Here is a 23237-nt window from a genome sequence, read left to right on the forward strand (position 1 = left end):
CTAGACAAATGGTTTTCTGGGATGGTCAGATATGAATCAGCCCTTCTGGCAGGAATATTTTGGGGAATAATGAAACATCTTTTCAGACAAACTGAACAAATCTGTATTTGTTGCTGTGTATTGGATGCTTTAAGATTCAATTGAATCTCCACATAAGTATTGTTTAACATTTCTTTTGTGGTTAGAAGTAATTGTCCAGAAAACTACACCTGTGAGAAGATTGGGAACAATCCTGATTTTGGTTATACAAGTTTTGACCACTTTGGCTGGGCTTTCCTCTCTGTGTTCCGGCTGATGACCCAGGACTGCTGGGAGCGCCTCTACAGACAAGTGAGTGCTTTTTTACTTGCTGGAAGTAAATTGGATGTGCAATTCAGAGCTTTATGTCCACTAGAAAAGTCTCTATTGGTTTTAACATTACTGACACTAATTTTCTTTTAAAATGAATGTATGTATTAAGGAAGTAGAGACAAGTGACTGCTGTGAATGCTTATAGTTTTGTTGGAGAACATGCTCAGGTCAGTGGTTAAGAGCTAAATAAGACTTAAATATTTGTATATAACCACTCAAGGACTGAGATATGGAGCAGATCCAGCCAGGGAGCTCCCTGCTACTGCAGGGAACATAAGGATTTGTCACATTCTCTGTTCGTCTTCCTTTGAAGTGCTGACTCCTCATCAAACCCTTTGGCTCAACACACACATTTTAATTTTTGACAACATGGTACTAAAAAAATTGGGGACTTTATGTTTTGATTCCAAGAATTGAATGTAACTTCTCAATTCTGTGGTTTTTTTTGAAAAAATAATGTAAAAATACCTGTAGAGAACTTCCTGGATCCCTTACATCTATACAGTGCCTTTGCCTGACAGGAACAATATTCTCTGCCTTATTCTGTACCTTTCATATTGCACCATTTTAACTCTTTTTTCCATCAGCCTTTATTAACTGTGACTTTTTAAAATGGATGCAACATCTTTTGCCATTTGAAGATCATGTTACTTTTAGTTTTTAATGTCTCAGAGCTTAATTTTGAACCATCTCCTCTGCTACCATTAAAAAAAAAAAATAAGAATAAGATAATCAGTCTAAATGTTGCCTCTGGTTCTGTAATTAAAACATCTTTCATGATTGTATAGATAATCCTAACTTTCATCTTTATTACTGAGTTTCATTAATTTCTTCCACAGTCACCTGTTTATGTCTTTGCAGATGAATTTGTCTTCTCATAGCTAAAACTCTGATGATCATTTGCCTGATTTGCTGGAAGATATTTGATTCCATTTTAATTTGTTAATTCTTTTCTGCAGTACATGACATTTTTATGTATAACTTAGACCAGAAGCAGATCCTAATGTTTTCCATTGAAAACACTGCAATACATAAACCTTTTGTATTGCACAGAAAAATAAATTGTTTAAAGTTATTTTGAAATTGCTTTGTAAATATTAGTTTGTTTGGAATTTATTACCACCTTTACCTTTTCCTCACAGACCATCCATACCTCTGGAGTGTCCTGCATCTTTTTTTTTATGGCAGTCATCTTCTTCTGCTCATTTTATCTCTTCAATCTGATCTTGGCTGTGGTAACTATGGCATATGAAGAGGAAAACAGAGCAACTCGTGCTGAAACAGAGGCAAAGGAAAAAATGCTTCAGGATGCCAGACAAATTATAGAGAAGGAACAGGTTTGTAAATGATCATATATGATCTGTAGTTCCTTTTGTTTTCTTCTGTTTGTGAAATAGGGAAATAATGTTTTGAATTTAACATGGGCTTTTTAAAATACTTTCTGACACTGCATTTCTCTTTATGTCTTTACAAATGTGTATATGCATGTATATATATGTTTAAATACATAAACGTTCCTGATACCCATCATCAATCCAAGTTAAAACATACTAAGTTTTAGGATTTGCAGACCTGACATTGTGCAGGAATGGCTTTCTGGCAAGAAAGTGATTTTTATGATATTGCATGAATGCTGCACTCCATAGTTTGCCCTGTTCTTGTACAGTACCATTATTGCTGTGCCAAAAATTCCTTTCTCTGGGTATCCCTTCCTGATATTACTGCAGGAAGGAAGCATGAGTGGATACATTTTATCTTCTACCTTAAATAAAAGATATCCCTGATCTTCTGCTAGCAGTCAGTAAAGTCAGACTTGTAAGAAGACAAACAAATATTCTCTAGCAACTATCAAATTTCATCATTAAAGTGTTAGTCATCACCATTTTACCAAGTTTCTCCTCTACACTTGTTGACAGGTTTGTAATGTTTCTGTGTTTGACATTCCACCTTGACAGGCTTTGCTTAGGTTATTCTTCCTTCTGTTTTTAGTTTTGCTTCATTCTATTTTTCTTTCAGCAGGATTAGGATTTAGGAAAATTTAACATTTTGGGATTTAGTTTGAGCCCTTAGTCTTTTGCTGTCTTGGACTCAAGGTCCTTTTCAAATCAAGAAAAGGAAAGTGAAAGGATAAGCCATCATACTTTTAAATCAGATACAAAATACAATATTTAAAGTGACAAGGGCAGACTTTAATTAGAGTAGCTCACAGGGAACTCTGCTTTGTCTTTCAGAATTCTGAATAGCATTTTGTACTCCTGTCTTTTGATGGCAGTTTAACATTTGAAACTTAGGAATTTTTAATGCAAATAATTCAGATATCATAATAATTACCTGTGTATGATCCTAGTCCATGCATTGGTATTTGCCTTGAATTAATAGACAGATGTTTTGCTTTTCCTCTTACAGATGTTGGCTGTGGAAGAAAGCAGTAAGGCCTTGCATGCTGCATCTGAAATGTCAGTTGCTGACTTGAAAAATTCAGAAGGAAAAGAGAGTAATAAACAAACACTTACTTCAAGGCAAAACTTAATTTCAGATAACCAGGAAAATGAGGAGCAAATATTTCGTTCACAGCCTGATCGCTGCCACAAGAAGCTTGTAAGTATATGAAACAGAAAATACATTCATTAGATTTGCATGTGAGATGACAATTCACAGGATGAGATTTTGGGAGCAGAGGGAGCCAGCATTACCTGCACCTGAAAGGAAAGTTGGAATTGTCTGTGACCTGTGCTCTGAGAGCTGTGGCAAGATCTGTCAACATCTCTGTTTGTGCTGCAGAAATAAATGCATGAAATTCTTAAATTTAGGAGTTTCCCTAAAGAATTAACTATTTTTTTCAATTTTATTTTTTAAATTATTATTCTTTTCTACAGACAGCTAATTCTCTGATCTAAAAATTTAGGATAGGGTTTAGTTAAGTATGAAGATTTCTGATCTTAGGGGTGTGATTCACTTGTTGACTTTAAGCATCTGGTGCCAGTGTAGATGCTCTTGCATATGGTGGATGTTCTAGATATCTTTAATATCTGTGACCATCTTCCAGCACTTTGTGGGTATCTCATAAAACTTACAGCATCTCAAATGTTGCTAAATTCCTACATTTAGGCAACTAGATTGTATCCAGGGTTTGAATTTTAGGGGTTTTTAAGGTTTCTACGTGTATTTTAGATTCTAAACTCCCAGAGTCAAGTGGAGATTTAATTTTTCAGGTCACAAATTGATACTTAGTGACATTAGAGCTTTCTAGTGTCTTACTTGGCTTTCACATCCTCTGTGGAAGAGCTCAGATGTTTTGTGCCATGTCTGCTACTGCAGATGTCTCAACTACCAAATGTCTCAATAGACCATCTCAAATGGCTTCAGAAACATTTGTTTATGTGAATCAAACTTATAAGAAACATATGTGTCCCATATACTGGGATTTTAAATGCATTGCACAGATGGATAAATTAAGCATGGATATCTAAAACATTAGGCTGAATCCTACACATATTGTTTCATATCTTGTTTACAGCAGTGATTCCTGGCTCCTCTCCTGACCACTCATTTTTAAGTCCATTAAGAAACTTCTATTAAGACTCATTATTCTTTCTTTGCTTAAATTTGGAGATTTTTTCCCACAGTACCTTTGCCACTGACAATATACTATATCTTCTAGAAGACCATCCCAACTTGATTCTTTCTCTGGCTCTTTGTCAACATCTTCATTTTCATACCTGTATTTAGATATTTTAATCTTGAGCTGAATCTTTCAAAATAATTCTCAGGCAATTATCCATATTACTTAATTATTTTCAACAATATCTAAAAAGAAAGCTTCTTATGCCCTTATATTGGTTTCATCCCATGACAGATTCTCTTTGGCTTCTGAGGGAACATCAGAATTGTTCCTCCCATCTCACTGAAAATGAAAATTTTCCCATAGCAAAGCTAAGAGAAACAATGTTCCAACCTTCATCTGTTTGAAAGGTATCCTTGAACAGGAATCTTTCTCAGACATATAATCCTAGCTAAAATTGATTAAATTCTCTTTCTGACAGTCATCATGGTCAGAATTTCTTCTAAATTCCATAATCCCAGCTATAATAAATTCTATATTTGAGCTGAAGGAATCCAAATCACCCACTTGGCAGCCACCTGTCATCTCCTTTAGTAAAGCATTTTCTTCTTGTAGTGTCAATAATGTTTTCCCTGCTGTGTTAAGAATATAATTCAATTTTGTGACCTAGTTTGGTTCTGCTGCACTTAAAGGAAATGCTGTGTCACGGCCCATGGTAGTGTTTTATTGTACCTATTCTGAAAAAAAAGTCTTTTCATAATAGGTGTCATATCTTCTGTAAGTATAAAAATCATTTTTTATGGGTGTTTATTCCTATTTAACTTTATTTTTCCAAGTCTGTGACTGTGCTGCAGTAGATGTATGAGACAGGAGATAAATTTGGATTATTTGCTAGACCTTACTTCTGCAAGGCTACAAAGTCTGCACAGATGGATGCCAAATGTAATCTGTATTTTTATATCTCAGAAATAACATCTTCAGACCTTTCCAAGGTCCCTTCCTCTCTCTGTGTCCAGGGAATGACAAAGTTCTGAAGATCTGAAGATCTCTAGGAAAACTTAAGGCATGATCCAAGAACTGTGAGCTTAGCCAATGCAGACTTTCACCTTTAGTCAAATAAGAATAATCTGCAACAAAATGGAAGTTTATTCCACGTTATGACAACTGCTGGTAGTACAAGCTCTGCTGTTTGAGGACTCCTCAAACAATGTCCTCTCTACTTTCATCACAAAAAGAGGCTAAAGGTGCTAAGTCAAAGAAAAAAGCACGTTGGGTAGAAGTTTTTTGGTAGGACAGAATGAGTTTATAAACATTATTTCTCTAGTGCACATCCCTATTTTAAATCCCAATTTGTCAGAGGACTTCTCATGCCCAGTTATTTCCTTCAGCTAACGATCAATGAGCAGCAGTCACCAGTTTAGTGTGGTGAATGTCCTTGTCCTTTCCAAAAACACAGCTCTGAGGTTCCTTAACAGCTGTGAGTTTCAACAAGGAGACTGAGAACTTTAGTCAGGCTGGCAGACAAATTATTCTGGGTTTCTGGTTTCTGAGACACCAAATCTTAGAGAAAAGAATGAAGGGTGACTTGCACTGGCCATGATTACAAGAGTCTTTGGAGCCTTTTGGATTCAGAAAAAAAAAAAAAAAAACAGAGGGGAAAATGAGCATTTTAGCACGGTACTAGAAATTCATTTTATAGGTTTGTTCTCTGACAGCTCTATCAGCTAAGTTTTGTGTAGATTTTCATTAAAATATCAGAGTGAAAAAAAGAAATAATTGTTAATAAACTTTTAAGGACAAGGATATCAGTTTCACTCCCTGAATAACAGTTTTACAGAATAAGTTTATAAAAATCATAATATCATAAAAGTTTGAGGTAACATTATGATATATTTTTATTCATTTATCCTTCCCAAAAAAGAAAATTATGCAAATCCAGTTGTGCTGAAAGGGAGTACTAAAATACAGTGCATTGTGATGTGGTCAGTCTGTCCACTCCCAGGCTGTCAGGTTCCTTGTCATCTGGTAATTCTAATGAAAACAAGAGTAGTCCCATTCCTGGTTTTAGGCAGTTCAATATTAGTTAGATCTTGATAGATAAAGAGGGCTAAAACTCCCAATAATTTGTATTAACTATATGACTATTTTTCATATTAATAAATTATTATTTATTAATAATCAGTAGTTCATGGTAAAGTAGTCAATAGTTTATTCAAACTGATGGTCAGTGTTCTTTTTGTCTGCTCTTTTTATCAGTCACTGGAAAGATAGATTGAGTCTTTTCACTTGCCCCCATGAATGTTTCTATCATTCTTTTACAATGGAATTATAATTGCTAATTAAATATCTTCAGAAAGAAAAAAATTCTTGAAATATTGTACTGATTTTGAAGACATGTTCTTTGTCTTCAAACACCTGATATTTTTGTTTGTTTGTTTATGCTCTTTCAGCAAGTAAAAGCTTTGCTATAATGTATACTTGAAAAGGCATATTTATCTCATGCTGGATATAATTTTTGTATTGCAAGTATTGTAATTATTATATCCTAATGTTCCCCTGTTATATTATCTTCTGCTGTCTTTCTAACCAAAGAGGCAGATCCTGCTGGACTATGAGGTCTCAATGGATGCTATCAATGATCCTGTCCGAAGGCAGAGGTTAATGAGTGCAGCCACAATTCTTACAGATAATTCACGTAAGCCATTCTTTCCTCTTTTTCCTGTGGTGATGGTGTAACTTGACCTGAGAGATCAAACTGTCACAAGCATCATCATTTTCAAAGCCACTAGGGGAAATTATGCTGCCAAATGTAAATTTCAGTAAAATAAATATTCTCATATCTCCTGTAACTCGCAATTACCAAGGGTAAATTTTGCCTGACCTTTATTAGTCTGTGATTAGTTTGTGCAGAATGAGGTAACCAATTTTTTTCAGTGATGCCATTCTGCTCATGTGAGATTGACTTTTCAATCTTTCCAATTAATTATTGTCTTTTTTTTCATTCTACATAAAGATAATATTAGTGATATTCTACAAAGGATTATTCATATGTCACTTTCTCTCTCTGTCTGATAGAGTCAAAACTGAACTGTCCTACATTTTGGAAAAATTTCCCTCAAAAGTATCTAATTTGGAATTGTTGTCCGTTCTGGAGAGCAGTCAAAAGGAGGATGAAATTGGTGATTTTGAATCCATTTGTTGATCTCTTAATCATGGTTTGCATTATCTTGAATACCTTGTTCCTGGCTATGGAGTACCCCACCATGGAAAAAGAATACCAAGAAATGATTTCTCAAAGTGACCAGGTAAGTTAAGTCTATGCTAGCTTAAAAATTGAGGTATAACCTGTATTCATACTGGGACACTCCCATAAGGAGACAGACTTATTCAGTGACTTTTTTTCTGAATTTCGTTTTTTGTCTTTCCAGGTCTTCACCCTGATTTTTACTGTTGAAATGATCTTGAAAATCATTGCTCTAGATCCTTACTACTATTTCCAGGAAAAGTGGAATGTTTTTGATAGCTTGGTTGTTTTGATTGGCCTAGCAAGCTTTGGAACAAATCTGTCACCTTTCAGGCTGGTAATTATTCATTAAAATAAAAAATCATTACTTTTTTTAAAAGTACCTGTGTTGTACAGTGAAATACCTTTCTATTATTTTACTGATGAATTTGTTAAATCTGTTTTCTTTTTTGGTAAGTAGTAAGGCAACATGAGCTTTTAATTGGAGTGATTTTAATTGCCTCAAAACAATTAAAAGGCTTTATTTGGGGAAAAAATAATTATACTACTGCAGTAAAGACATCATGGTAAATGTGGGGTCTGGCTTTCTTGTGTGCTGTGCTGTCTGGCTGTTTTAACTTCTTTTTCCCCTGTGTTTTATTTACAGCTCAGGATCTTCAAATTGGCAAAGTCCTGGCCAGCCTTAAACACTCTCATGAAAATAATTCTACACTCATTTGGCGCCCTGAGTAACCTCACTCTGGTTTTGGCAATCACTATATTTATTTTTGCTGTAGTAGGAATGCAGATTTTGGGCAGTGATTATAGTGGAAATGCCTGTAAAATCAGCTCCAGTGGCAAATTACGCTGGCATATGATGGATTTTAGTCATTCAATCCTCATTATCTTCCGAATATTATGTGGAGAATGGATTGAAACTATGTGGGAATGCATGGAAGTGGCTGGAAAAAGGAAATGTCTCACCATTTTCTTGCTTGTTCTGGTACTAGGAAACCTGGTGGTGAGTTTCAACTCAGTTTTCAGTCCCTACTGAATGCATCCAGTTACTTTTTTCTTTGGAGGAAAACTTTAAAAAGTATTCACTTTTTTCTGAGTATCACTTGACATATGGTTTTCTTCTGTCTCCATTTTTCCCTTTTCCCCTTTCTTTCTCTTTCTCACACAAGACATAGAAGCAAAATAAAATTATTCCTTCTAGCCAGAGTATAGAAGTGCATCATAATTTGGTGTTAGAGGTCTTCATCTTTGTGTTGATGGGATCAAATCACCAAACTGAGTTCTTTTGATGAGTTCTGAGTTCTTTGAGTTCTTTTAATGCTGAACACATCGCCCCTATGTTATCAAAAGTTTACAGAACCCAGATTTTTGTGTTTTTACTAGGTTTAATACAAATTTACTGGTAGACAAAATCTTTTTCATTTGCTTGGTCTGTTGGTCTATACCAGATCCTTTTTGATGGTGATGTAATTAAAATTCATCTTTGCATGCTTTTTTTCTACAACTGCCTCCTCATATACTATGGACATCAAAGCATGTGAAAATATATTTGATATACCCAAACTCTCACTTCCCTCCTTTTTTCTGCTGCCAGTCCTTCCAGAAGGAGCCATATCATGCTATTACAATATTCTAGAGTAATAGTAAATAATTTCATTATTTATTAATGGTTAATGAAATCAAGTCTGAAGTGTCTCTTCTGTTAGCAATTGTCTCCAACTTACTTTATTTTAAGGTGCTCAACCTGTTCATTGCTTTGCTGCTGAGTTCATTCAACATTGATGGCCCAGAGGGACAAGAGGAGCCTGGAGAAGGGACTAAATACCAGATTGCCATTGCACAGATTCACAAGAGCCTGAAGGCTGTGAAAAACAGAATTTGGGATCACTGCTGCAAAAGAATGAGGGGAAGCCTCAGAAAAGCAGACAAAAAGAAGACTTTGGCAGAAGTTTCTGGGAAGGGCATAGAGGTTACTAATTATGCCATGACAGATGTCAGGAAATACATAGACAACAGCTCCTTTGATATAGAGTGTGGCCATATGGAAGAGAGTTCCTCACTAGCAAGGAAATATGAAGAAATTTTGACCAGCCCCAGTACCTGTGTTCCCATTGCAACAGCAGAGGCTTACCCCAAGGAAGGTGATGGTGGGCACATTTTGCACACAGCTGTAGAATACAGGAAACAGGTAAGGAATATTGATATTTGAAAAATTATTGTGACTTGCATCTGTAAATACAATCTCAAAGACACAACAGTAAATATTACCCTTTCTGTCATTTCTGCAATTTTACTTTCTTCTTCTTCTAGTACAAGGGCTACCAAGTATTCTCGGTTATTCAGTGATATGTTGAATATTCACTTTTTCATCATTCTCCTCAATGACAGCCAAAATTCTGCTTCTGACTGTTTTGTTTCTATTTATTTCTGTCAACTGATAAACCAGGTTTGATCAAGACATTCTTTCTTTTTGTCTCCTTTGCCTTACACCTGGATTTTTTGGAAGGCAGGTCTCTTGGGTTGATTATATGTTGCTTCTCAATGGAATCCAAAGGGAATGTAAACAAAAGCTATACTTAAAAACAAATTCTTAGTATTGTTTGGGGTTTTTTTAATTACCTGCTCACCTCCATGGTATTTTTGATTCCCCTTTATATCTCTTGATTTTGTTGTGTTGGGCAGGATAAAGCTCAAGTCTTTATGCATGTGAGTGAGACATTTTTAATTCCATGACAGCTGTGCAGAGGCATTTAGGAAAATTGGAGACATTTCAGGTGTCTGTCACATCCACACAGGATTGTCAAATATGGAACAGAATATTTAGGAACTCTTTTCACAAAATCAAAGAATTGTAAGGGTTGGAGGGATCTTTTTTTGGATGGATTTGTATGGTTTTGGCCATATTAGGAAGCATTATCAGTGCAGTCTCCTTGGACAAAATCTCAAGAAGCAAAACTCACGGATCACCTTAGAATCATCTGTGGCTGTTTCAAATGTCTTGCCCACAAGCATTTGATGTCAGAAATTCATTCCCTGCTGCAGTGGAATCTGGTATTTCTTGGAATTTGTAGTGTCAGAAGGACTGAGGACTGATTCTGATCACTTAGATCTTCTGCCTATAACTGAAAGCATAAATCTTTAACAAGCATTTTATAAAACTATTTAATTATTTGCAAAAAGAAAAACTTGCTAGTGAAAGATTCTTTTCTCATGGCAGAGGGGTTGAACTTACATGATCTTTAAGGCCCCTTCCAAACCAAACACCCAAATCATTCTTTGATTATATGAGTCTAAACTTCATGGATGTTTTACATTCTGTGAAATAATTTTGCCTTTCAAGAATGACTGTCAGGAAAAAAATAAGTGGAAAATCAACTGATTTGCATCATTTGCATCATTTCATGCAGGGAGACAAATTAAGACACAGAGAACAGTGGCGGAATTCAAACAGCTTCAATCAGAGTTCTGGGACTTCTGAAACTGCAAATGCTTTCTCAGTAACACACCCAAAGAATGATCAAAAAGAGGTAATTATAAATTTTACTATTTTGTATTAATATGTTGGGCCTTCTCCTCTTCAAGCCTTTTGAGACATGATTTGTATCTCTAAAAATATATTGGCCTGAAGAAATCAGAGTTTTCTCTAAAACTGTAGCATATTATAATATTTTCTAAACATTTCCCTTCTTTCAAGTCCACTGTAGATAAGTAAAAGAAACCAAGAAAGTTGTTAAAATAAAGTGATGGAAACAAAATATAGGGATTGGCTATTTCTGTCCTATTATTTATAATTTAGTTTGGCAGTTCAGCAACAGAAAGATGATTTATACACTGCAAATTTCTTTTGGGGAGTGAGAGGAGATGGTAATTTTCATTTATTGGTTTGTTAACCTTATTAATGAAAGGCAAATAAATTCTTTTCTTAAATTCCTAAATTCCTTAATTCTTATATTCTTCTCCTTTGCAGAAATATCATTCTGTTCGTAGCTTTTCTGAAGCCAGCACTGTGGATCCAGTGGTTCTTCTGGAGATGTTTTCCCAGACTAAAAACTCCCAGCTGCCTAAGGACTGCTTTGTAGAGAGTAGGAATCCTTTTTTTTTTTTTTTTGTTGGTATTGCACTAATGCCAAATGAACCAGTGTTCAAAAATATACATTTGGAGCATATCCAGATTAGCAGAAACTGTTTGTCTGCTCATCCCAGTGTGGATATCTGCCTTTGATCACCTGAACTTCTCCTTAGACACTTAGTTCAATCCTGCTGCCTTTACAGATTAATGAAGAGTGTTTCTGCCACAGGGCAGTGAAGAGAGTCCAGATGCAATGTCTCTGCAGTGCAATCAAGTGAAATAATTAGTAAAAATAATAATTTACTGACCTGCTAGTAAGGTAATACCTCTTTTCAAAATAAAAAGGGAAAAATGCAGAAAATAAGCACATTTTTAGATAGAAGAAAAGGCTTCTTTTGTGCCCACAAACCTTTCTGCCGAAAGACACAAAAAGATGTTATTCCATCTTTTATAAGTTATAGTTATCTTTTATAAGTTATAAAAGTCTGTAATTCCATGTATGTGTTGCTTTATTAAAAGAGATTATTTTGGCATAAAAATTTTCACTTTTCTTTAGCTTCAGATCATTTCAGTAACAGCATCACCTCATAGATAAAAGAGCACATTCTTCCTATAATATGTAAAAGTCCTTTTTTAGATGTTTTATACTTTTTAAATCCATATCTCAAATTTTCCATTGAACCAATATGCTGTTCTCTCTCTTTTTAGGTTGTGTTGAGTGTTTCCCATGTTGTGTAGTGGATACCACCAAGTTTCCAGGCAGAACTTGGTGGAACTTTAGAAAAACCTGCTACAGAATCGTGAACCATAGCGGATTTGAATATTTTATGGTTTTTATGATTGTATTGAGCAGTGCAGCATTGGTAAATTTCATTTAATTTCTCCACTTTGGAATTAATTGTTGTCAGTAAAAGAATAGTATTGAATTGATTTCTCCTACTCTGACATTCCGTTCCCCAGGGAGAGACAAGAGCATAATAAATATAACCTTTAGAAGTTATAATGCTTTCCTCCACTTGGATAAAATATTTAAATAGATGGAATCAAATATATGGAATCATAGTTCTTCATTGAACATAGTTCTTCACACTTTTGTGTTAATTACAAAGCTAAAACAGAGTCTGATATTATCTGGGAAAGCTTGAAAAAAATAATAGCACTTCTAAATTTGTAAAGCAGACTAACTACTCAGAAAAAATGTAGATTGAAAATCACCCAGACATTATGATCAGAAGCCAAAAGTGAACGTGGCTGTAAATTGGTAGGTGAGGTAATGTTTCATTGTTACTCTGATCATATCCATTTCTACTGAAGAATAAGGGAAGAATTTTTTTATTTGAAATTATATTCACTGTCTACTGAGAGTAACTTGTTAAATAAAATATTATATAATGCAGAAGGAATATGACCAAATAGTCTGAAGGTGATTTATGTGGCAGATGTCAGAATTTCCAATTAAAGTCAGTTCTGTGTACATTACATTCAGGTTGTTCCCTGAACTGTAGATTTGAACTGTCTGCTTTAAAATTCTCCTGACAAAACCTCCAGGGGAACTCCCTGGTGTCTTGGTTTAAAAAGACAGGTGTTTAGTAAGGAAGGCAGGAGCCTCCCTTGAAATGGAAAGTGAAAACCCCCTCCCTCTGAATGATTATAATTTTGAAATTAAGGAGCTCTCAGACAAAGAGAGAGCTATATGGAATAGGAACAACAGTTCTCTACTAGGAAAATTAAAATAGAAATGCAGTAATAGAGAACACCACTGCCAGAGTCAGAATATGCCCCCTGTGTGTCAGGGTGGTGGCACAGTCCCATCCCAGGGGGGCTCAGGGTGGTGGCACAGTCCCATCCCAGGGGGGCTCAGGGTGGTGGCACAGTCCCATCCCAGGGTGGCTCAGGGTGGTGGCACAGTCCCATCCCAGGGGGGCTCAGCCCTCCTGCAGTGCCAGCTGTGCTTCTGCTGGAGCAGGGATCCTGCACAAGGGGGGAGTTTTCCTCTGCAGCTCCAGGGCTGCTGGAGATGGGCCTGCTCTCCTCTGGGAATGCAGGGCAGGAGAAAGCTGCTCCTCTGGGAATGCAGTGGGCAAAGGCTGCTGGGCTGTTCCCAGGGCAGATTGGATCCAGGTAGGAATGCTTGGCTCCTCCCCTGGGCGGAGCATCTCCCCATGGGATGGTGGAATTTGATCAGCCCTGCAGGGACACTCAGTGGCCATGGACAGCAGAGATCTGGAGGGAGGATTGGCTATGGGAGAGATAAAGAAAAACTTCCCAATTAACAGAAGAGAACTGCCCCACCTCTGACAGATGGCAATAGAATACACACCCCCAGCCACATCTTCTAGCCTAAGACACCTGGAATTCCAGTGAGGGCTCCTCTGTGTTCATGGGAAACCAAACTGAAGTAAGGAAGGAAACTGAGTTATTTTTAATGTCCCGCTGAACAAAAATTTAGTTGGTACCAAGGTGCAAAATAACAAAACAATAACAATTTCTTGTCATCAAAGATGAAATGCAGTCTTGAGAACTTTCCCATTTCTAAGATACACTTGTCCTCTTTCAGAAAGGAACATGTCAATTTTTTGCTTGTTTATAAAGTTTACTGATAGGAAATTTTCTGAATGAGTATGAATGGGCACCAGACCAACCACACGTCCATGGCTTGTAGTGAAATTAAATGAGATGGTGATCATGGGAGAATGCTCAGAAAAGCATTCTGAGCAAAGGGGTGATGTGGATGGAAGGAAAATTACAGACATTGCCAAAGGCTTGGTGAGGAAATAGTGCTAAAGGTGTTAAAAGCAATTGGGAATAGATTAGAAACATAAAAAAATCTAAAATAAATTAGCAAGGCAGCAAATTCTTTAAACATGAGCAAACATTGATGTGAATGACAGCAATCAGTGAAACATTTTCCTAAAACTTCAAGGTCAAGGTTTAGGTGAAAACAAGTACAACTTCAGGATTGAGCAGTTCCAGATGAGGTGTTTGTCACATTTTTCCATGTCTGTATTACAACTCTGCAGGATGACTCAATGTGACTCATGTGGAAGGTCAGAGTCTGATAGACACTGGTTATTTATTCAATTCAGGATTTTTTTGTGAAGAATTTTAGATCAACCCCCTCAAAATTATCAACTGCCTTGGGAAGTCAAAAATTTTTAGCCACAACTGACCCTTGTTAGACATTTTTTGTATGTGTTGAACATAAAAACCTGAAAGTATGAGATTTTTCAATAAGTGTGAAAATGAGATTGTACTTATTTTAAAATTTACCTTTTTACTTTTAATTATTAGAATAAGTGGTGGTAGTCCTCAATTTAATATGAAATGTTTATAATAATCCAAACTATTTATTCTTGTGCAATTCAAAAATAATCTTCCATAAAACTATTGACCTGTTTTAAAACTGAATTCTGAAATTCCAGGCATTTGAAGATGTTCACCTGCATGAGAGGGAAAAAGTGAAAGTCATCCTAGATTATGCTGATATCATATTTACCTACACCTTTTTTACGGAGATGCTTCTGAAGTGGGTAGCTTTTGGTCTGCACAGTTATTTCACAAATTCTTGGTGTTTGCTTGACTTCATCATTGTGTGTGTAAGTATTATACTCAGCTTGTCATACATTTTAATTTTTGATATTTTCTGTATAGAGAACTACCTGTAAATTGTGATTATGAATTAATGCAAGTCTTAAAGACAGTTTTCAAAAGCTAAAAAATCTTCAATTGAAAAGAGGGTTTAGGACTTTAAATGGAAATGGTCAGCAGTAAGCAAGAAGTTGCAGAAGGAAATTTTACTAGGAATCACCATCATTGAGGACCATGATGGTTCTAAAAACTTTTTTGATTTTAGAGAGAGTTCAATTAGGGATCAGAAATATAATTAAAATAAATTGATTAAGACAGTAGAAAATGTGAAGCTACTGACAGTTCTGGAAGGTTCCTTCCAACCCAAACCAAATATTTGATTTTGGCATTTGGAAAGAGGAAAAAAAGAAAGAGTTCCTTCCTTAAAGGAGAAGAAACTTAAATGGCAAAGACAGTAGAAAAGCATTGGAAAGCATTGGTTGGAAAAATAATTTACCAGGGAATTAAAGATAGGGAAGTATCTTTTGCTTTGGACAGCCCTAAAGAGAAATGCTGGAATCACCAAGAGTGAGATAAGTGCAGTGTTCAATACATAAACATTTGCTCTGAATGAAAATGTAGAAAATGTTAAATATTAAAATCTTGCTGTACAAAAATGAAACATTTTTCTTGTCAACATCACACTGGGACTGTTCTGAAGTTAAATATTTTAAAATAATGATGTCTAAACTGCTGACTTGTGACATCAGAGTAGCTTTTGATAGACTCAGGATAGTCAGCATTAAAAGTTGTGAAGTACTAGAGAATTTCAACAGAAAAATCTAATATTATGACTATTTGTAAGTTACAGTTACAGTTTTCTAATGTAAATAGCAGTCCAAAACAGAGCATAAGCATGGAAATATCCAATGGCTGAACATTGAAGCAGCAAATTCATATAAGAAGGAAGAGACAAATCAGGAACAGTGAAAAAAACTAATTATTGAAATTATTTTTAATGTCTTCATTTCTCTCAGAAATATCTAAAATTAACCAGGTACATTTTTAAAAAAAAATTGTTTCCACATCCCCATCCTCAGTTATGATAATAAATTCCTGTATACAGTTTTGAGAATAACTATGTAGAAAATGGGAGTATTTTATCTGAATAAACCTTTCTGGTCTGGTAGTGTATGGAAGTATCATAGCTATCAATTTGATTGTTACACTAGTATTAAACAAAATTATATGAACTGTTTTAAAAAAATCAAATTAGAGTTAATTTTTTTTTTCATGTGTTAGAAAAGAATGAGGTAAAAATTTATATATATATATAATAGAATAAAATAGACTATTATATCATGGTATATTAAATTAATTATATTATTATATATATTTATATTAACTTTAAATGTGTATTTTCTTCATTTGACTTAGTGGTGAAATATACTGTAACTTTCATCTTAGGACTGTCTACTAATATAGATAAAATAAAATTTTGTATGCCATTTAATGATGCCAGTTCCAATTCAATGAACACAGCTGTCCTTTGTTTCCTGGGGACAAAATTCTGTTTCTGAAAATTCCTCACTTTGTTCCTCTGGGACCAGCCTGAAATCTCTCAGGACTTTCAGAGCGCTGCGGCCTCTACGAGCTTTGTCAAGATTTGAAGGGATAAAGGTAAAGATATTTGGGGGGGGAGTGGGTCTGGGTTTTTATATGAATGAGAGTTTTCAATAGATATTGAAGAAGTAAAAATCAGTTGCTTTCTGGGAAAAGTGATCTCTTGAATTCAATCAAAGAATTATTTTCCTTTATTTCATTCAGGTTGTTGTGAATGCACTCTTTGGAGCCATCCCCTCCATCTTCAACGTTCTGCTCGTCTGCGTTGTCTTTTGGCTCCTTTTTAATGTTCTAGGAGTCAAATGGCTTGGAAGCAGATTTTGGAAATGCACACACAAACAAGAAAGTACTGATCACATTCATGGCAGAAACGATTGTCTTTCCTTCAATGGGACATGGACAAATAATGTTGTAAATTTTGACAATGTTGGCATGGGTTACTTGGCTCTTCTCCAAGTGGTAAGTTCTATAAAAATATGCTCATTTTTGTTTTTTTCGAGGAATAGTTTAAGCAGCCAACCAAGGCACATCACTATGGTTCTGTTTATCTCACTGAAACTGGGGATTTTTTTAGCTCCCATTAATATTTTCCTCATCTATGAGCTGCTCACCTCCTCCTAAAGAACACTTGGGCACATGCAGCCTTTTGTTAAAATCAAGAACTCTTTCACAGCTTTTCAATTTTATTTTAAATCTCACTTCTGCTTTAATTTTGATTAACAAACTAAGCCTGAAATAGTCTGCCTGTTACTGTATTTAAAGTTATTCTTGTTTTCTCTAATTCAGAGTGGATAAGAAAGAAAACTGATGGACCAATTTATTTTAAATTCTATGTCTACTTTTGTTGTAAAAATCCCGAAGTGTTGGGGTGCTAATTCACTGAGCTCCCTAATACCCAACAAAGGAGAGAAAGGCATTGTTAAAAGGTTTCCATTATCCTTGTATCTTTTCTAGATTAAGTTCTTTGCTCTGGATCCTCCAAAATGTTCTATGATTGATAAAAATGGCAGGATGGAACCATCTGCTGTTTTGTTAGAAACCATTGCAGGATGGAACCATCTGCTGTTTTGTTTTTGTCCTTTTAAGTTATATTTGCTAGTTAAGCTGAAACTTTTTACAGAAATTTCAATTTAACAAGAGTTAGCACTAAAGCATTTGACATATGAATCATGACTTTTCTTTTGTTTTCTTTTCAGGATAATTTTTTCTCTATAATAAACTCCAGTGAATCATACTTCCAAACATATCGTAGAATTGATGCATATTTTTTACAGCACACTTCTTATTTTTTCCACAACTATTAACACATTTATATATTGCTATATATAATAGCAATAGCTATTTTTTTTCTTACTTGTAACAAACAATGCATTTTCTTTCAGGCAACTTTTAAAGGCTGGATGGATATTATGTATGCAGCAGTGGATTCACGTGAGGTATGTCACTGAAATGAAATTTTAGTTCTTTTCTTTTTCTTTCTTCCCTTTTCTATCTATACAGTCAGTTTTTCAGCTTTGTTTGCAACATCAGGTCAAAAATACAAGTGGATGAGTTTATCCAGCTACACAGTGAAACAATAACCCTTGGAGTACCAAATATCTGAAACTTAGATAGAAGAAACTGTAGAGTGATACCACAGAAAAAGAGGGCAAGATAATATACAATTTTGTACAAACCTGATTTGGAAACAGAATGTGGCTGTGCCTCTGAAGGAAATTCTCTTCCTTTCTAAACATGTGCAGTAGAACTGAAACAGCCTGCAGCTTTATCAGTTATTTGAAGTTTTCTTCCCTACGTTTGACACCCTCACTATTTCTTCCCCATTTGCATGTCCTGTTTCTCATTCTCATACTAGCACAGTGAATTTTAACTTTTATATATTTAGTTAACTTTGCATTTTTTCCTTGCTCATTCCATCACTGCACTCTTGACTGTAGTTAAATAGCTGCTGAATAACAATATTGTTCTTTGTATGGCTGGTTGAAATTGCTTGCCTGGGATAGCATCCCAAAGGAGGGAATTCACCATTAGGTTTAATCTGATCTGTTTTTCTAATTGGGGCATTCACAGGATCCCTTCTAACTGGAGCTGTTTATTTATTCCTAAAATAATTGCTAGAGCAGGATTTGGCTTTGTTTTTCATTATCTTTACAAACAACAAGAAGATAGAGCAAGACAGTTCTACTTGTACATCTAGATAAAGGTATAAATGTGCAGAAATAATTTATCCTTCATGACAATAAAAAAATCTGCTATAATAAATTGGAAATGCTAAAGCTGAGGTTATCTCAGTTTTACCAATATTATTTTTCTGGTTTGATTTATTTTTTTTTAACAGATTGATCAACAGCCACAGTTTGAAGCGCGCTTACACATGTATGCATTCTTTGTGGTTTTCATTATTTTTGGATCTTTCTTCATGCTGAACCTTTTCATTGGAGTGGTTATCAGCAATTTTAACCAGCAAAGGAAAAAGATAAGTACTACATGGTCTAACCCATGGTCTCCTGTAATCCCAATTTAAGTGAATGCTGGCTTGACATCTAGAGGTCTAATGTTTTGAAATAAATGTTTGACTAGATAAATTTAAAATAATAACATTTCAAACCAAGTTTTGAAAACAGGAATCCCCTCTTCCTCAAGGTTTTTACCTGTGAATTCTATTTTCCTGCCAAGTCCTGGATTTGTTCTGAGTAGAGGATGAGGAGGAAGGAGTGAATAGCTTTAAAAATGAGATGTCAAAAAAGTTACCTAGACTTTGCTGCAAGTGAGGGGAATTCTTTTCTTCTGCTTTGAGGATTTGCTTTGGGGAACAGAAAAACCCTTTTTGCTGAGAGTGAACACCTCACAAATGTGAGCAGGGTAATCAGTCACAGAAGAAGCAGTCATGGAACGAATAACCTCTGTTTTCCTGGTAAAGAACCTTGAAAAGGTCCTTTCAATCAGAACTTCTTCTAAAACTAGCTACACTTTAAAAAGTCATTAATCTACAAAATAAACCTTCAGATTAATTTAGTGATGTTTTAAAAAATTCTGCATTGGGATCCATGCCATGTCCCCAGGAGGAGGCTGTGTAGAAATTTAAAGGCTGCTTAAAGCCCATGAAGCAATGACTGCCTCCACTTTTGTCCTCCTAGTTGTTATATTCCCTGTTCTTGTTATTCAGTAAGAGATGGAAGGCAAAATCTTCGAATGGAAAATGCAGCAAAGAAAACCAATAATCATCTCTGCCTGGAATATTTCACCTTCCTTGTGCCAAGCTTCTTTATCAATTGAGTCCTGACTCATTTAAGGGTTTAAAGTATCCAGAATATCAAGGGAAATTGCGTCAATTAATCCACTTGGAAGTCTTACAACAAATAAGCATCTTGCTCATTTTAAAAATACCAGAAAAGCAGACCCCAACAGCAGGTTTACAATTTCAATGTTCCTATTGGAAGACAGAATTTGTACTGGAATAATTTATTGTTTATATAGGCTGACTTATAAACCAAGTGTCAAAGCATTACTGCCTTTGGTAGAGACAGATGGAAATAAAACCCACAAGAAATTCTTCTGTTCTCTGAGTTTGGACAGAGAAAAGATGTTTAGAGATTGAGGAACAGCAGTCCAACTTCACTGTAAGAATTCTCCTTTTATAACAAAGTCCCAGTTACAATAATCCCAATAGATAAAAAGGTTAAGTAGTTGATAAGCTTGAACATTTGCTAGAAGTTTATGTGAATGTAACCCTTTTTTTTTTTCCTTAGTACATGCTGTAACTGATTTTTGTTTTTTTTTTTATTTTCCTCCTTCTTTTCTTTTTTGCTTCTTTGGGCTTTTCACTGAGAGTCCATGTAGAGAAGTTAAGCAGAATTTTCAGAGGTTTTTCTGGAGTGATTCCAATTGCAGGTGCCCTGCTGAACATTACTATGTGTTTGTTGTACAAACTGCTGATCACTCAGTGCTTTTATGATGAGTGATTTCTGATTACTGGGTTCCAAGTGATTGCTCAGTAATACAGGTGGTGTGGAGGCTAATAAGAAATTAATTGCCAGGAACTTCCCATAGAACTTGGTCCCAAAATTCTTATTCATCATCCTCTATTTACTTGCTAGTCCAGCAATCTACTTCTGCTTCTGCCTTTCCCAAAAATATAAAATATTCTACTTCTTGATGAATCTTATGTAATTTAAAAATAGGAAATCGATTTGCAAAACTTTTAAAAGGCTCTCACACTTGAGGGAACTGACTTGAGACCACTGCCTGGACTTGACTTTCATGATCAACCCAGATCAGATCAAAGATCAAGGGGAAAAGGAGAAATGGTGAAGACACATTTGGTCTCTGTGCTCTCTTAGGTCCCACTCATGACAAGTGTAACTTACTATCTTTAACATATATTTGTTGGTATTTATTTGACTTCATCTGGACAACAATGTTTTTTCTCTTTACTTAGGTGGGAAAGATCTATTTTTGACTGAGGAACAGAAAAAGTACTATAATGCCCTAAAAAAACTTGGATCCAAGAAACCCCAAAAACCCATCCCAAGACCATCGGTGAGGCCACCTTAAGAAGAATATGACAGAGGATATAAAGAGGATGATATTTAAACTCACCAGCCAGGAACTGGGAAATAAACCTTGCATTAGAGCCCCTCATCTTCCTCAGTCAATATAGTATTTAGATTTTGCTCTCTTTTATTTAAAAATTCCATCCAACACAGTCAACACTGAGGGTATTAATTAAGGAAATTTTCAACCTATTTATCACCTACTCAAATGTACAAACTTTTTAAACTACTTCATATTAAGTATTTGATATTCATAACATGATCTTGGTTATTTAATTTGCATGATGTTTCTTCTGCAACTAGATTGGATTATTGCAGGTTAGAATGAATAGAGAGCAGTACATGCCCCATGGCTGTTATTTGCTTTTAAATAACCTTATGCTTTATTTCTTACATTTTCTTAAATTGAATTCCGGGCCTGTCTTTGCACAGTAACTACTCAGAGTTTTTCCTGCTTATGACATTTTAATTAGAATTGCTTATCTTAAAATATCTGCTTCAATAAGTATTTCTATTAAAAGAGCAATCACAATGTACTCTGAATGTTTGCCTGCTATATATTTTTTCTAAGCCAATGTGCTTGCACGTTGCCTGAAAATACTGAAAATATGGTGAGTTTTCTTTAAGGGTCTAAAGAAATCACCAAAAAATGCTTCTAGTAGCTTGTTGTTATTTTATGCCATCTTAAATTCCTTTTCTAAGCACAAATTACTGATTGATATTTGAATTCAGGCTGGGTCTCAGAACTGGCATTAAGTAGTTCTCCTTCTCTCCACAGAATGCATTCCTAGGATTGCTGTTTGACATCGTAAATCACAAAGCTTTTGACATCACCATTGTGATTTTCATCTGTCTAAATATGATTGTTATGATGGCAGAAAACAATGACAAAGGCACCAAGGATGTCCTTAATAAAATCAACTATTTTTTTGTGGCTGTATTCACTGCAGAATGTGTCTTAAAAATACTGGCCTTAAGGCACTACTACTTTGGGAGTGGCTGGAATGTGTTTGATTTCAGTGTTGTGATCCTTTCAATAGTGAGTAAGTATCAATCACTAGGTCAGGTAAAGTGTCTTACCAATATGAAGCCAAATTCTAGTTTGAAGTAACCACCTACATATGTTTGATAAACAAATTCCAGATCCATTGTACTGTTTCAAGCTATCTGCTGATTCCTTCTAAAAGGATGCATTTTTGTTTTCCCTTATATTTTTGCAGAGTACTAAAAGGTAAACAGAGTTTTGAAATTTTTTAAGTATGATTTTTATTAAGGCATTAACAGCATATTAATTTAATTTAGTAATATCTTTTTAGAGTTATTGTACCTAAACTGTTGTTGAATGTTTTATGTTTTCAATTTACATGTTGTCATGTTAGCTGTTGTTTTCACAGGAAAAGAAAATTCAGGTTAAAAATACATTTGCATAAAAAATGGGGATTAATTTAATTATCCAGGACTTCCCCTTAAGAAGGAAGAGCCCAGTTGCAGATTTGAAAAGCTCAGGAAAATTTGGTTGCTTAACACCATACTAAACCTGGGCCACTTTTTGTGACTGAAAAAAATTATTTAAACTAGCTTGTATTTTTTTGGCTCTTTAAATAAGACCAGATGCTGATCATTGACTCTGCAAAGGGTCATATACAGCTCTATTTTTTTTTTTTTACAGTTTATTTTGTCTGTTCTTCCTACTCAAGCTCAGGTCATATCATGTAATAAACTATGGGAAAGAAAAACTGCTCTGAGTTCTCTGCTTCTTGCCTAAGCATGGTAGCCTTTTGCTGTCCTGTACAACCCAGAAAAATTATGACTTCTTAACTCTTCTCTTTGTAATCATTTGCATTGCTACTGTGTCATAAAATGAGGTGTTATGGGGGATATACACTGAGAGACAATCTTTCTTTCTTCTTGCTCTTCTCTGATGTCATTTGAGTGTCAAGCATTAGTCAAAGTCTCACATTTAAGCTTTGGCCTAAAGAAGGAGCAGCACTCAGAGAGTGTCTCAGAGACAGCCCCAGAGCTTCTGGCACAAGACCTGAATGGATTTTAAAGGATTTTTTTAGGTACTTGAGCAATGAATGCATAAATTCACTCCCCAGATTAGAGAAACTTGGAAGAGCGCAGCTTCCAAACTATGCAGAAATCTTGATGCCTCTTTTATACTGAAAGCTATTACAATTTTTCTTTTTTTACCTAAGCTTTTATCTGTGCTGTTTCAGAATTGATGATGTTTATATTGAGACCAGTGTAAAGTGATCAGTGTTACTGCTG

The 23237-nt window shown here is 35.2% G+C and overlaps 1 protein-coding gene across 1 annotated transcript in view; it reads left to right on the forward strand.

The window, feature by feature from the left end:
* LOC132339346 (sodium channel protein type 5 subunit alpha-like) overlaps positions 1 to 23237 on the forward strand; it is a 40615-nt gene that overhangs the window by 14376 nt on the left and 3002 nt on the right. Inside the window, exons 10-26 of the mRNA XM_059869553.1 lie at positions 186 to 330; positions 1494 to 1688; positions 2758 to 2949; positions 6506 to 6608; positions 6989 to 7218; positions 7342 to 7494; positions 7804 to 8157; positions 8890 to 9342; positions 11122 to 11236; positions 11932 to 12086; positions 14646 to 14819; positions 16333 to 16470; positions 16618 to 16872; positions 17796 to 17849; positions 18752 to 18893; positions 20852 to 20952; positions 21745 to 22009. Of these exons, the coding sequence (XP_059725536.1) occupies positions 186 to 330; positions 1494 to 1688; positions 2758 to 2949; positions 6506 to 6608; positions 6989 to 7218; positions 7342 to 7494; positions 7804 to 8157; positions 8890 to 9342; positions 11122 to 11236; positions 11932 to 12086; positions 14646 to 14819; positions 16333 to 16470; positions 16618 to 16872; positions 17796 to 17849; positions 18752 to 18893; positions 20852 to 20952; positions 21745 to 22009 (3224 nt within the window). The remainder of the gene's footprint in view (positions 1 to 185; positions 331 to 1493; positions 1689 to 2757; positions 2950 to 6505; positions 6609 to 6988; positions 7219 to 7341; positions 7495 to 7803; positions 8158 to 8889; positions 9343 to 11121; positions 11237 to 11931; positions 12087 to 14645; positions 14820 to 16332; positions 16471 to 16617; positions 16873 to 17795; positions 17850 to 18751; positions 18894 to 20851; positions 20953 to 21744; positions 22010 to 23237) is intronic.

This window comes from Haemorhous mexicanus, chromosome 1 (assembly GCF_027477595.1).
Source record: "Haemorhous mexicanus isolate bHaeMex1 chromosome 1, bHaeMex1.pri, whole genome shotgun sequence".
NCBI lineage: Eukaryota > Metazoa > Chordata > Aves > Passeriformes > Fringillidae > Haemorhous > Haemorhous mexicanus.